Below are 15009 nucleotides of genomic sequence, written 5' to 3' on the forward strand. Positions count from 1 at the left end.
AATGCTGGAGGCAAAGCGGGATTCTGGGTGGAGGCTGACAGATCGAGGCAAAGCGGGATTCCGGGTGGAGGCTGACAGCTTGCGACCCCACCATTTAATAACCTCGCAACCCCCTGAGGGGTCCCGACTCCCAGTATGAGAACCCCTGGTCTACCTGAACTGAGAAGCATGCGGCTAGCTGCAGTGTAGACATACCCTTAGGGACTTCGGTTCTGACCATTCTAGGGGCCAAACCTATATGACCTTCCTGTAGTCACCTTTCAGATTTTGGAATGGCTGTGTATGTTCCAACTTCCCTCAGAGAGCTCAGGTAAGACTTGCCTCTCCTTTTCTCAGTATCATTCCCACAAAAAACTGCTTTTAAGACAGCAAATCAGTCAAGGAATATGTCGTGTTTTCTTGGCACAATGCTATGCCAGGGAAGAATACAGTCTTTGGTCTGATTGCATATTTTTGTAATTGTGGTGGTGTTCAGATACCACAGTGGGAGGTGGATTATTGACCGTTGTGGGATCTCATGTTGTGGAGGTGCTTGAGGAAGAAATTGTTTGGCGTAAAAAAGATTTTGGGCCCAAATCCTGCAAACATGTAGGCACACGTATAGTTTACTTATGAGATGAGTCTGTGACCATTCTCAGGCTACGCAGGGCTGTGAGTCATCTTGTTACTGCCTGCCTCCAGCGTGAGGGAGTCTTGCTTGTGGTAACTGGGTCAGTTCCCTAATGCCAGCCAGTCAGGCACTCTCCTCCGGGCTACGCCAGCCCTGTCTTTGTCTTGCAGGTTAACAAGAGTTGTGCCTCAGTCCCCAACTCCCTTGAAGCGTTTCCCTGATTCAGAAATCCCAGATCCTTTGCACCCAATAGAGCACTGTACCTCCCATTACCAGTTTCACCTTAAACCCCATGCTCCTGTATAGCATACCACACTTGTGAGTACTTATGATAAAACAAAAGAAGGTTTATTTAAGAAAGAATAGAGATTCAACTAGAAACTAGAGAATGTGATGAAAACGAAAGGTTATAATACAAAACAAAATAACAAAACTTAAACTAGGGTCTACACTTATTAAGAGTTGCCTTTCTTAACTGATAAAGTATTTTTTCCTCCCAGAGTTCAGTCTCTTGCAGAGTTGGCTGGCTTTACAGGAGCTTTCATGAAAACACCCCTGCTCCGAGATGTTTTCTCAGTGAATGGATTCAGAGTGCCTCTCCCCGCTCGGTGTTATACTGAAACAGTCTTTTGTCTCTATTAATAGACAGAGATTCCCTGTCTGATGTAATATTCATTTTTTTTAACTTCCAAGTGGTTTTGATTGTTTGCAGTTGTCCATTGGTTTTGGAATGGAGCAAGGCTTGACAGTTATGCTTTGTACAACATTATCGGCTAACTAGGGAGGTGTGACAGTTCCTTTCTGTTTGAATGGGCCATCCCTGAGACATATTATCCACTAACTTTTACTGCAAGGTCATAAAGCATATTTTCAGAATAGTTACATTGTTCTTTCAGTATTACCTATTATAGCCCCTAGGGCTAGCTTGCCTTTATTAAAATATGCCTTTATTATACTCTGCAGTAATGCAAGGAACCTACAGGCCTATATCCTGTAAGACATTGGCTTCAGCAGTTAGCACAAGGCTTGAGACCTATGGACTTTGGCACAGATAAACAGCCCAGTGGTAACCCCTAAGTTTTGAGGAACTGGCAGTAGAGTGTAAGGGGGAATTTTGTCCATAATGACATCAGCCAACCACAGGAACATGAGCTAACACCAGATTTTGGAAACTTTTGAAAAGAACATCCAACCACAAGACTGCCATGGCAACGAATTGACATATATGATAAGAAGTTGAGATAATTAATAAACTCACCAGAAGAGAAGGGCACCTCAACATTAGTAAATTGGGGAAATACAAATAAGGAAGAGAGGGAATACCCTTACTGAATATGCATTAAGCGTAGTGATGTCAGCGTAAGATATGAAAGAAGTTATATTCCAGCCCAGGGGCAGTAGGAGAGAGAGATGTAGTCCTTGGGATGTGCCACATGATGGCCACTGGTGATGAGGGGGAAGGTGATGGCGATGAAGAAGATGATAGCTAACTTTTCAGGTTGTTCTGCAAGGGGATGGTGTGAGTATATGGCTGTGCAGATGTACATTCTGTAGTATCTCTGTCTACCTTACTGAGTTTGAGTGCTTGTGACTGAGCTAAATGTATTAATAAACTATTAATAAATAGAGAGGAGTTCCTATAGTGTGAGTGTTGCAACTGTGCAGATGGGGGTTCCCGACTGTGGAATAATTTGAATAATACTGGGCCTGATCTTGGGACAGGAACCTGGAAACCCTCAAAGTGATAACTGGGAATTCTTAAGTAATCAATATAATTATTACATAATCTATAGATCAGGCTACACCATACATACATCTCGCAATGACTGAGTCCTGATTAAGTCACAAGCTGTCTGTAGATACCTTACATGTCATTCCTTATTGATACATATCCTGTAAGATGTGTTATGTGTAATGAGTTTGTCGGGCCTGACATGAGAGTTGATTGCAGCCGGGAGGGGGGCGGGAGGGGGGGCTTCTGTGTCATGGAGTCCCAGTAAGCTCACTAGAGTTTGTGCATGTGAGTAAAGTTATGCTTGCGTTGGCAGAATCAGACCCTTAGTTTATATAGCTATATAGACCTGATAACTCTCTGAAATGGTACCAAAATGTTGTCTTCTGTAATGGAAGCTGCACCGGTATTTTCCCCCTTGTGGTACACTCCAGGGGCTTCCTCAGGTTTCTGTCCATTTATCCTGTCTCTAGATGGGGACTATTCTCTCACTCCTTCTGACTGGGCTGCACAGCCTCTTGCCTTACACTGTGATTTCCCGAGCAATCCAATTTGCCTAAAAGCCAGTGTCAGTGTTCCCCCCGCCCTCTCAGTGTGTGTGTTTGTGGGTTGTGAACAGTGTATTGCCAGCAGTCACAAGTCACCACACAGCTCTTCCTCAGCAAAATACATTTATGCTTAAGATTAAAAAAAAAAGATGAAAGAAAAAAGAAAAAAAAAATCCAGAGCCTGAAAACTTCTTCACAAGATGTAAATCTTCATCCAACAGTGATGCGCCAATAGTATGTAAGCAATTTACAGTCTAAAGCAGTGATCGGCTTAGAGATGTGGTCATCGGTTTTTCTTTCTTATATTTCCTGAAAACAGTGTCTGAACCTGTGCCAAAATATCCATATTTGCTGAAAAGACAAGGGGCTGATCTTATGGCCTTAGACTTGAATAAAAGGAAACACCTGGTTGCTGAAGTGCTATGTTTAAATGTCAGAGTTCAGCTACGTGTTAGGGAGATTGCTTTGACTGATTTTACATTGCTGTGATGTAAACAGAAGTTACATGGAAACCTCTACAATAGGATAAAACCATATTGGGTTTTATTTATGACTGTACAGAAAATGACATATTACACAATTTTAAAGTATTGATTACAAAATGAAATGCATGTTGGGTTCAGGTTAGTGGGTAATTATCTTAGCAGCAGCACCACCCATCTCATTGCGGGTCATCTGATGGTTTGTTTTTTTTTACTTCTCCAGTGCTGTTTCTAAGTAAGGTATGGAAAGCCACATGAAAAATGTTATTTGTAATCATGCACTATTGTTCAGAGTTTCTCAGCGAAATAAGATGGCCATCTCAGAATCTTTTGGGAGGGCGTTAATCTTGCCAAGGAAAATAATACTTTCTGGAAGTTCACATATGTTGTGAAAGGAGGAAGTAGGCTGGTACTGATTTAATTTGTAACCTGGTACCACAGGGCATCCTTATGATTATCTTGGTGCATTCTTTTTAGAAATGAAGTTGCCACAGCAGGAAATATGCCATTCTGTGACGCTTCCTGTGGACCTCCGGGAAAAGTTCATTTTCCAAAAATGTAGCCTTTTTAAATGCTCTGTTCTAATTGTTTAATTTAAACAGCAGTAGTTGCTTATTGTAATCACATATAACAGTGGAAAGCCATCTACTGTCTGCATGGTTCTACATAATTGTTTTACAGTACCTAATTCTCCTATATTACATGCAAAAGGCTCTATTCCTGCACTTGGTGAAGTCTTGGGGGTGTGGAAGGGAAATGAATGAAAAATGTACAACTCTCGACTTTGTATTACAAATGTCTAAAAGCTGCTTGTCTTACTTCAGTCCAGGAGAAACCATTGCACCCAAGGCCAAATCCTACAACTCTTTCTGATGCAAGTAGTCCTCACTCCAGTGGGGCCCATTTGTGCAAATAAGGGCTAAAGTCTGCTTGTTGCATTGGGTGATTACAAACCTTTTAACATATTGTAATTTTGTTTCTTCCTTTCAAGATTTGAACATGGAGTTCAACCCATCGGATCACCCACGGGCCAGCACAATATTCCTCAGTAAATCTCAAACAGACGGTAGGTTACTGGATTTACTACAGTTTTCTCTTTTCAGATTATTTCTAAACTTTGCATGCAGTAACCTATATTAAGTGGGGGGTTTCGGTTTTGTTTGAATTTTTGCCCACCTTCAGGAGAACAAGACACAACAATGGCAGATTGGTTTGGCTAAATGTAATTGGCCAGGTCCTTAGCTGGTGTTAATTGGAGCTATGCTGATATACACACACTGAGGATCTGGCCCAGTGGCTTATTGTTAGTAATTAATGCACAGTAAGATATGATCCTGTTTCTTTTATGCAAAACAATAAAATCTAAGTTGACTTCAAAGTGATCCTTACCTGTGAAAGGACAACAGGATCAGGCCCATAGTTATCGCTATGTTCTCTAATTTATTTGAATCCTAACCTATTGAATTAATTTAAGTGTCAGAAGGTTGTTAAAAGGTGTGGGCCCATCCTGCAAACACCTGTGCACATATAGAAGTTGACACCTGTGAATAGTCTTGTTGAGTAGACCCCATTGGACTACTCACATGCATCAAGTCGTGCACATGAGTGGGTTCATGATTGGGGTTTGTTGGACCAGTCCCACACATTAATTCATACGAGTCACTATGTTGAAATCGTTTGGACCCATGGATATGCAGAGAGATTCACACAGGGCCTGAGGCAAAGCCCGCTGAAGTCAATGACAGTCTCTCCATAGCTTTAGGTCAGACCCATGAATAAATGGTTACAGAATTGAACCCTGTAGCATGTTGACTATTACAAGTTCAAAACATACAGTGGAGCTACAAATACTAATAACGTGTAAAAGAATTAGCTTCTTTAAGTGTAAACCTTTCAGTACAGTTGTCTTTCAGAACTAAACAGAAGGAGCCAGGTTCCCAGCTAATGTACATCCACATAGCTTAGTTGGACCAATGGCAGTTTAGACCAGCTGAGGATGTAGTCTGATGTCTCCCCCAGACAGGTTGAAAACTGTAAATCCCAGTTCACATGAGCCCTTCGATGGGTTTTAAAAACAAATAAAAAATATCCCTTTATTTTTATTGATCAGCATGGTTTGACAGTATCTTTCATTTATCTGGAATTTATTTTATTTATTTTTTTACTGAGAGACAAAAATAACCTGATAGAAATTAAGCCTGTGTTTTTAGAGAGCCTCTTGATGTAATTAGTGGAATGGAAGCCACTTACTTTTGGCTAATTGAATCTACAATGTCTAGCTTGAGTGATGTTAGTGTTTTGCCAGAAGTAGACGTGAATAATGAATACAAAGCACGTCATTTTCTACCCAAACTTTCCAAGCAACTTTTCTGTTGTTGTTGTGCATTCTCTGTGCTCCTTGTTCGGGGCATATGAACTCTGTTTTAGACTTACTGAGTAAATGATACTTTACTGAGATTTTTATTCAGCTAAGTGCACATTTGTATTTCAGAAATTCTAGTGACCTCGTTTTTTAGTTGTTTGTTTTCTGGTAGTTTTTGAAAATGTCTACAGAGACTATGCATTTTAGGCCCTGATTCTGCAGTGGGTTATGTGTGGGTACTCTTCTGCCCTTGGAGGCCTACTGACTGCATCTGCAAGATTGGAGCCTTAATCAAAAGGCAGCGTGGTATAATGGGGAGAGGGCAAGAGCCAGGAACTTGTTGCTCTGCCGTTGATTTGCTGTGAGGTTTGGGTATGTCACTTAATCACACGCACCATGCCTCATCCTTCCCTGGGCTTGGCAGTCTGTAAATTGGGTATGGTGACACTTCCTTACATCACAATGGTACCGTGAGGATTAATTAGTTAGTGTCTGTACAGCATTTTGAAAGTGCAAAGTAATATTTGAATGCTAAATATTGTTCTTAGAGCTGGCTGAAAAGGTGAAAATTTTTCACACAAAGTTAGATCTGAAAACATTTGATCAGCTCTAATTATTATAATGCTTTTATTAGTGACTGATTTTTTGTAATTGTAGGTTATGAGAAATTTTAGAAAATGACAATTAATTTACAAAATCTGATTGCTTTCAGCCCAGTTAGTTGTTGAGTTATGCAGCTTCTTCCAGCTTAGAGAAAAGGAAGGAATTTATTATTCTCACAAAACAATGTCAACCTTGCTGAACTGCCTTAGAAATTTACCAGCTGAGGTATAAAACCTGCTCGTCAACCTTCTGAGTTGATGATAATGAAAAAACAAATGACACCTTACTCGCCTGCCATATGAAACACTGTCCTGAAAATACTACTGGGTATAGTGCCCAGAACAATCACATTTCAGTGGGCTAAACAGCATCAGTAAGCACTACACCTGGTTGTATTTCAGGCCCATTTAATATATGTATCTGCTCTGTAAGGATAGGAGAAAATATTCAGTAATGTTTCATGATGCCAAACTACAATAACATGGTTTATATAGGGGGTAAGCAGAGTTATCATAAGATTTGTCAGATTGCGTAGGACCCTGTACAAATGTTCAAGTCATGGTAGTGTATACTGCATCTAAGAACTGAGGCCATTTAAGGCCCAATAAATGTTAATCAAGGTGCCAGATGGTAGGCTCAGAGAACTGCTTATGCAAAAAGTCTTTCATTTTTTATCCCTCCTCTTCACAGGGACTGTTCAAGGTGCTAAGCCTGGTGACAATCTTCCTAGCATGTTAGGAGTACCACCTTTGATATCTTTAAACTTAATTTAGAACTCATTAAAAACAAAAAAAAAGCTTAATAGAATCGTAGAAGTTTAGGGTTGGAAGAGACCTCAGGAAGTCTAGTCCAACCACCTGCTCAAAGCAGGACCAACCCCAACTAAACCATCCCAGCCAGGGCTTTGTCAAGCCAGACCTTAAAAACCTCTAAGGATGGAGATTCCACCACCTCCCTAGGTGTAACCCATTCCAGTACTTCACCAGCCTCCTAGTGAAATAATGTTTCCTAATATCCAACCTAGACCTCTCCCACGGCAACTTGAGACCTTTGCTCCTTGTTCTGTCATCTGCCACCAAAGAGAACAGCCATGCTCTATCTCTTTTGAACCACCCTTCAGGTAGTTGAAGGCTGCTATCAAATCCTCCCCTCACTCTTCTCTTCTGCAGACTAAACAAGCCAAGTTCCCTCAGACTCTCCTCGTAAGTCATGTGCCCCAGCCCCCTGATCATTTTCGTTGCCCTCCACTGGGCTCTCTTCTTTCTGTAGTGTGGGGCCCAAAACAGGACGCAATACTCCAGATGTGGCCTCACCAATGCCGAATAGAGGGGAATAATCACTTCCCTCAATCTGCTGGCAGTGCTCCTACTAATGCAGCCCAATATGCCGTTAGCCTTCTTGGCAACAAGGGCACACTGCTGACTCATATCCAGCTTCACATCCATTGTAATCCCCAAGTCCTTTTCTGCAGAACTGCTGCTTAGCCAGTCGGTCCCTAGCCTGTAGCGGTGCATGGAATTCTTCTGTCCTATGTGCAGGACTCTGCACTTGTCCTTGTTGAATGTCATCAGATTTCTTTTGGCCCAATCCTCCAATTTGTCTAGGTCACTCTGGACCCTATCCTACCCTCCATCATATCTACTTCTCCTCACAGTTTAGTGTCATCCGTGAATTTGCCGAGGGTGTAATCTATCCCATCATCCAGATCGTTAATAAAGATGTTGAACAAAACTGGCCCCAGGACCAACCCCTGGGGCATTCCGCTTGATACTGGCTACCAGCTAGATACCAAGCTGTTGATCACTACCTGTTGAGCCCAACGATCTAGCCAGCTTCTATCCACTTTATAATCCATTCATCCAATCCATACTTGCTGGCAAGAATACTGTGGGAGACCATATCAAAAGCTTTGCTAAAGTCAAGATATATCACGTCCACTGCTTTCCCCATATCCACAGAGCCAGTTATCTCATCATAGAAGGCAATCAGGTTGGTCAGGCATGCTTGTCTTTGATTAATCCATTCAGTAAGGGTCCCACACTTTCCCTGACCTTTTTCTTGTTGCTAACATACGTGTAGAAACCCTTCTCCTTACCCTTCACATTCCTTGCTAGCTGCAACTCCAGTTGTGTTTTGGCCATCCTGATTACACCCCTGCATGCTTGAGCAATATTTTTATTCTCCTCCCTAGTCATCTGTCCAAGTTTCCACTTCTTGTAAGCTTCCTGGATGGGATGTGTGTTGGACTGGAAACAAAGGGTGTGTATATGCTGCACACACTGAGTTGAAAGTGGAGGCTGTGGTTAATTCAGGGTTTTTAAAGTCAGCCTCTGCAATAGTGATTTCCCCACCTGTATTAGTTAGGGGAAACTTGATTGATTGCTACTTCAGTGTGTTGGAAATCCCCCTTTTCATTAGTTAGATAGAGCTGTCTCCTTCCTTCACTTCCATTAGGTCCTTACTGTACCAGCATTGCTGACTTTAGCAAGTAATTGGCTTCAAAGGAAACCCCAGTTTATGGGATGAGCAGGAATGAAACCGACTGTGCTCTGTTTTTATAGGTTTCACAGTAACAGCCGTGTTAGTCTGTATTCGCAAAAAGAAAAGGAGTACTTGTGGCACCTTAGAGACTAACCAATTTATTTGAGCATAAGCATCCGATGAAGTGAGCTGTAGCTCACGAAAGCTTATGCTCAAATAAATTGGTTAGTCTCTAAGGTGCCACAAGTACTCCTTTTCTCTCTGTTTTTATGTAGACCAGCCCTTAGATCAGGACCAGTCAATTCCCTTGTTCCTCTAACAAGAGGAATCGTAGCTGTATTCCTGTTCTAAATTATTTAGGAACTCTCAAAACATGAGAGGCTTTGATCGATGTGTAATTATTAACCCAGGGATATTGCCTTTCATCCTTTTGAGGTCTACCATTAACACTGCTTATGCACATTGCACAAAGGAATACTAAGAGAGCACAATAACAAAAAGGTGTTTTTCTCCCCCATTTTAATCCTGCATAATTTATTCATCCTACTGTAGTAAAAATGCAGTTTTAACAATTTGAGTGCGCTTGCAAAAATGAGAACAGGTTATTTTGCCTTGACATTTAAAGAAAATTAAGAAATTTTGGCAGCTTTCCCATCTGTTAGTATGCCTGACGAAATCTACCCAGGATGCAAGTTTTGTAAAAAGCGAAAAAAATGTAATAGAAAAATAAATAGGGACTTAGAGTCTGAACTTCGAAACTGTGATTTCAAGTCTGTTCAGCTTCATTTCATCTTAAACCACCGTTCTTGAAGCCAGATACTACAACTGTAGCAGTCTGCGGTACTATATGCTAGTTAATTAGAATGGGGTCAAGTTCTGTGGTTTGCACAGGAGCACTTTGCACTGCTTACACCACACAAAGTGCCCTTGGGCAGCCGGTGAAGAATTCCCTCTGCACAAGGACTCTGTTGGTGAAAAGCTGGCACAAGTGGCTTTGCCATCTCCTGTACCAGATGTCCTTATTCCTAATGTGAAGGGGGTTTGTTTTGGGTAGAATAGGAAGGAAGTGTGACAGAGTGGAGTTCTGCTGTGCCTGATGCTCCCGGCAAAGGTTTCTTGAGGGATCATACACCTTGCGTCAGTGCTGGGCAGCGCAGAATTAGAGAGTCCTGCCTGACTCTCTGTGGTCCTCCACTGGAGAATAAAGCTCAATGAAGTTTACTTTCCTTTGGGAAAAGATGAGGAAAAAGATCAATTTGGGTCTCACAAGGAGAGAGAATCTGCAGAGTGAGGGGTGTGTCTGTGTCCGTCTGTCTAGCATTGGAAGATGGTAAATGGCATGGGTGAATGAGCAGTAAGTGCAATACTTCAGCAACTAGAGCATCATACAACGGTGAGGGCACCAAATGATGTGGAGGGTGGGAGCAAGAACATGGAAAGAGAAGAGTGGGGGATCAGGAAAAGCCGATAAACTGAAATATTGACACAGGGCTCAGAGGCATTTTGTCACTAATTTTGTTGCATGCCACAACATGCAGTATGAACGCAGTGAACAAAGTTATGCTCCTAGATATTTAATTGTGTGCAAGTAAAGTTTTGATCAAGTACAAAATAAATTTTGCCATTATGAAATTACATCTGTGCTTGGTAAAGTGTCTGCCTGCAGCTTGTGAAAATTATTTACATCACTTACATTGTATTACACAATAGAAAAATACTTTGGCCTGGTGTTAAGTAACTAAATGATGGTAGATATTTTCTTAGATTTATTATTTACTTAATTGATGGAATAACACCCTGACCGGAGCTTCAGAATAGAAAGAACAGCATTTCAGCAGAAGGACGAGCAAGCTGCTTAGCTGCTTACTAGCTAATCAGAATCCCCCCGCTGTGTTTTGAAAACTGCACAATCAAATACACTTAACAAAATAAGTGTTCTTTAACAGCGACCCGTTAACAAGGTTGCACATATGAATACACTGAAATCGTGCGTGTGAATACGTGCAGACATAGAATCAAAATGTGTAAAAAGTGTTTAAAAAAATCCATACGTAGTATTCCTCCCAGGGAGAGGAAGTGAGAAAAAGAGACTCTCACATGACTGATGCTAGTTGTGTCTCTTAAGGTGCTTCTGGAAGATGCTCAGATACCACGGTGGTGGGCGTAGTGTAAGAGAGAAAATAGAGAACAGGACCAAGCACACCAAAGTGCCTTTAATCACCTATGGCATTAAACCATTTTTAGTTTAATTCCACAATTTGGTTGATATGTTACTGCAGCGTTATCACAGTTGTTGAACAGAGCTCCACAGGCTGGCTAAGGGATGAGTCAATAGGAAAAATATTCACAAAAATTAAACCAGTATATAAAATCAGTTGTAACATTAAAGTTTATTTTAGCTTGCTCCTTTGCTTGTAAGCATTTTGTCTGATAACAGTGGGCCTGATCATGCAGCGGTTACTCATGTTGAGTAGGAGTTACTCATTGAGTAGTCCCATTGACTTCAGAACAACTGCTCAGGATGAGTAATGGCTGCAGAGTTGCACCAACTGATTTTAGGAGGCAGAGTTCCAATGCACGCAGTCATAGTGAAATATCCAAACAGATGAGAATTTTAATCATCCAGCACAATGCAGAATTTAAATGCCTTTAAGTGTCCAGGTATATGAGATGTTCCTTCTGTGCTCAAATAATGAGTGAACTTGGTTAGTGCAATAATGATGTTACACATAGATACCTTCCTACTTTTGATCGTAAAAATGGTGTAACAGAAGCTTAACTGAGACAAAATACAGTCATATAATATTTCTATTACATTTTATGTTTTTGCAGTGAGAGAAAAACGCAAGAGTCTCTATATAAACCACGTAAGTGAAAATGTCTCCCTGTGCGGCTTCATACACATTGTTGTCTATATTATGCAGAACTAAGAGTCTTTGTAAGTAAATCCCTTGTGTGTGAGAGAGTATAATGTTGCCTCTGGGGACTGAACCATGGACCTCAGTATGTAAAAGCATGGGCCTTCACTATTTGAGCTAAAGGGCCAGTTCCATTAGCTTGGAATTAGTAGCATTCACACAACCCTGTATATGTGGCATGGCCACTAGAAGGGACAGAGAGCCACACTGTGTTAGCGTGGGTCACAATATTATTTCAGATTAATATTTTTTTGAAAAACTCGGAACTTAAAAATGTGCTTGCAGTGTGTAAATTTATATTATGTGGAGAGTCTGTAGAGTATCACTATTATTTTTGAAAAGGGCTATTAAGGTCCAAACTGATAGGATGCATTGCAGAACATATATGTAATATATGGTAAATGTTGGAGTAGTTAGATGTCTTAATATTTATCCTCTACGTTTTTCTTTCTTCTATTCTTTTCAAATGAATACATTGTGGGGCTGCTGCCGGTGACATCAAGAGCAAAACTCCAGTTGACTGTGTTAGGGACAGGATCAGGACCTTTATTATCATTCTCTTTATTACCTTAGCACCTTAGGAGCTTTATAGATCAAGGATTATCCCCAGTGTAACCAGCAATATTGCCAACCCCAAATATTCAAAAATCGTGAGTCATGTCCCAATAAATCATAAGATGTGTCAATAACATAAAATTGGGAGGTTCTTTTTATATGCCTCCTGGTTTCTGAGCCATTAATGTGCACTTGGGTCACATTTTCAAGGTTTTCTCTACCACCATGAGGTCTAAACATTTAATTTAAAATAAATAAATAAAATAAAAAGCTGAGTTGCTTATGTAATTTCAAGAGCTGAGGCTTTAAGAAAAACAGAATATGGAAGGCTTCAAAATTGCGAGATTTGACAACACTGGACCAACCAATATTTTTCTCCTAAAATACTAGTTTTTATTGTTTACCTGCATATGAGAATAGTTTGCACTGAAACTATTTTGAAAGTCATATTATAACAATGCACAGTATTGGAGTCCTGTAAATTTACTGATATGTGCTGAATAACTGTCAGTGAGCACATTAACACAAAACTTATTTTTTCTTCTTTTAAGTCCTCATTGTCCAGACAGGTAACACAGCTAACTGTCTCCTGACTTGCTTTGCCACTGCATCACTCACAATGGGTGGGTTTCTCATCCCTACCCTGGCCCGTTTACAACCTGTAAAAGGGCTAAAGTAGAATAAAGAGGCTCTAAAAGCTTATCCCAGCTGGAGGAGAATTCCTCTGGTAAAAATGAAGACAGGCTCTGACTTTACATACTTGCCACTGTTGCTGCGGCTTCACTGCTGTTGTTAGTCAAGCGAGCTTTGGTCTAGCTAGATCTTGAATATGTCTAAATATGCTGCAACCACTCCTCCCAATTGCAGTGAAGACCTGCGCTTAGGAGAGCAGCACAGAATCTCGCCCCACATTTTGACTTTACAGTTACTGCAGAACCTTGCCAAAGCCTTGAGAGAAATCCTCTTTCTCCCCCACTCATCCAAAGTGTGTTTATATAAAAAAGTGTGTGTGTGTATTTTTCTGGTTTTTTAAGTTTTCCTATTTTATATTCCAAAGAAGAAGAATAACGAAACTTTGAAAAATGTGTGGTATTAATTTTTAAAAGGACTGAAAACTGATCCTTTTAAGGCTGACAGCATGCTCCCAGGGGGGTTTTATGATAGGTGTAAGAGTATAGTGCATGACCAACCATCAACTGTATGTGGGACTAAGCAGCTGCAGCAGGACAGAATGATGTAGAGCCTGAAAGATGGAATATTTTGTTATGGTAATTTGCATGTCCTTATTTCCCTTCTTACTGATGGCGTTCAAAATGTTAAATAAAATTCCTACAACTTGATCTTTTTTCAGGCTTGGTTAAATGAAATTAATTTACAAACTCCAGGTGTATGGAAATTAAAGATTTCAGATAACTTCTGGATACCAGTCAGGTGATTTTCCTGTGTAAAATATCATTTCTGGCTACAGAAGCAGCTGCTTGACACTACAGTGTTGACAAGTCAGTAGTACTGTGTGTGTGCAGTATGCATGTACAGAAATTGCTTCCTGCTAGACTTGTTCAGCACCCAGGCAAATAAATAAAGAGGAGGAAAGATTAACAGGGCCCAGTTATCCTTGTGCTTGAGCCCTTCTTATCTTGAGTGCAACAGTGACTTTCAGTAAGAGATGGCTAAATAATTAGTATCAGATCTGCTGAAGGGGGCGGAGAGGGGAAACCTGGAAGTGGTCTTAGCAACTGGTTCGTTATTGACAGCAGTTCTGGAAAATGCTATGCTGGAGACTTGCTAACTCAGAATTCCTAGGCAGAGCTACAAATATCCAGGATTGTTCTACTAAGACATGTGCCAACATATTCACCCATGTGATAAATTCTAAAGTGTGCTCAGCACGAATGTTTTAAATGGTTGAAAAATAATCACAGTAGAACTAATGTGAATGCTTCAAAAAAACTGCCATCCCCTTTACTAAACTGGATTTTACTTTGTTTTATTCTCCTTTTATAGTTTAGTAAGTTAAACGGTGTTACATGGGCTACTTGCCAGACTTCACTTTGACCAAAAGGTAAAGCAGAAGACCGAAATGGTGGCATGAAAAGGCTACACACAGGGTTAAAACTGCTACTTTTATGTAGGGGAGGAAAAAGTGTTTACTAGGATTCCATTAGTGCTTAAGGTAATCCTCCGTAACATAATTGAATATCAGTGTTCTACCTTAATGTATTTTTACCAATCCCTATCGTAAATTGGAAAACTAAAGAATTTTCTTGACAGCTGTTCCTTTCTTGCCGAAAAATTCCCCTAACTACGAGTTTTGTTCTTACAGATGAGTAACCACTCCATAGGAGTTAGCTATGCTTCATATGCTTAAGAGCATAAGGGCCAAGTGGCCTAAATGTTCAGAAGTGGCCCCTGATTTTGGACATTCCTCAGTTGTGGAGTGCTGCTGAACTTCAGAAACTTATGGCTTGATTTTCATGGGTACTGAATAACCGTAACTCAAACTGATGTCAGGAGTAGCTGAGGGTGCTCAGCACCTCCTAAATAATCAGGCTTCAGATTTCTAAAGTTGGGCACCCAAAATTGGAGATCACACTTGCAAATGTTGCTTGGGTACTTCTAAACATAGTAAACTAAGGTGGCTCCTAGATTTTTAAGGGCAGAAGGAACTATGATTTTTAAGGCCAGAAGGAACTGATCTCCTTATTTGAAGTGAATGGG

General features: G+C 40.6%; 1 protein-coding gene across 4 annotated transcripts in view; it reads left to right on the forward strand.

Annotated features, from left to right (window-relative positions):
* Positions 1-15009, forward strand: part of CCNY (cyclin Y) — a 227813-nt gene that overhangs the window by 143877 nt on the left and 68927 nt on the right. For all 4 annotated transcript variants that reach the window (XM_073334456.1, XM_073334457.1, XM_073334459.1 and 1 more), the window contains 2 exons: positions 4364-4438; positions 11651-11685. In XM_073334456.1, coding sequence (XP_073190557.1) covers positions 4364-4438; positions 11651-11685 — 110 coding nt within the window. The remainder of the gene's footprint in view (positions 1-4363; positions 4439-11650; positions 11686-15009) is intronic.

Source organism: Lepidochelys kempii, chromosome 2 (genome assembly GCF_965140265.1).
Source record: "Lepidochelys kempii isolate rLepKem1 chromosome 2, rLepKem1.hap2, whole genome shotgun sequence".
Classification (NCBI taxonomy): Eukaryota; Metazoa; Chordata; order Testudines; family Cheloniidae; genus Lepidochelys; species Lepidochelys kempii.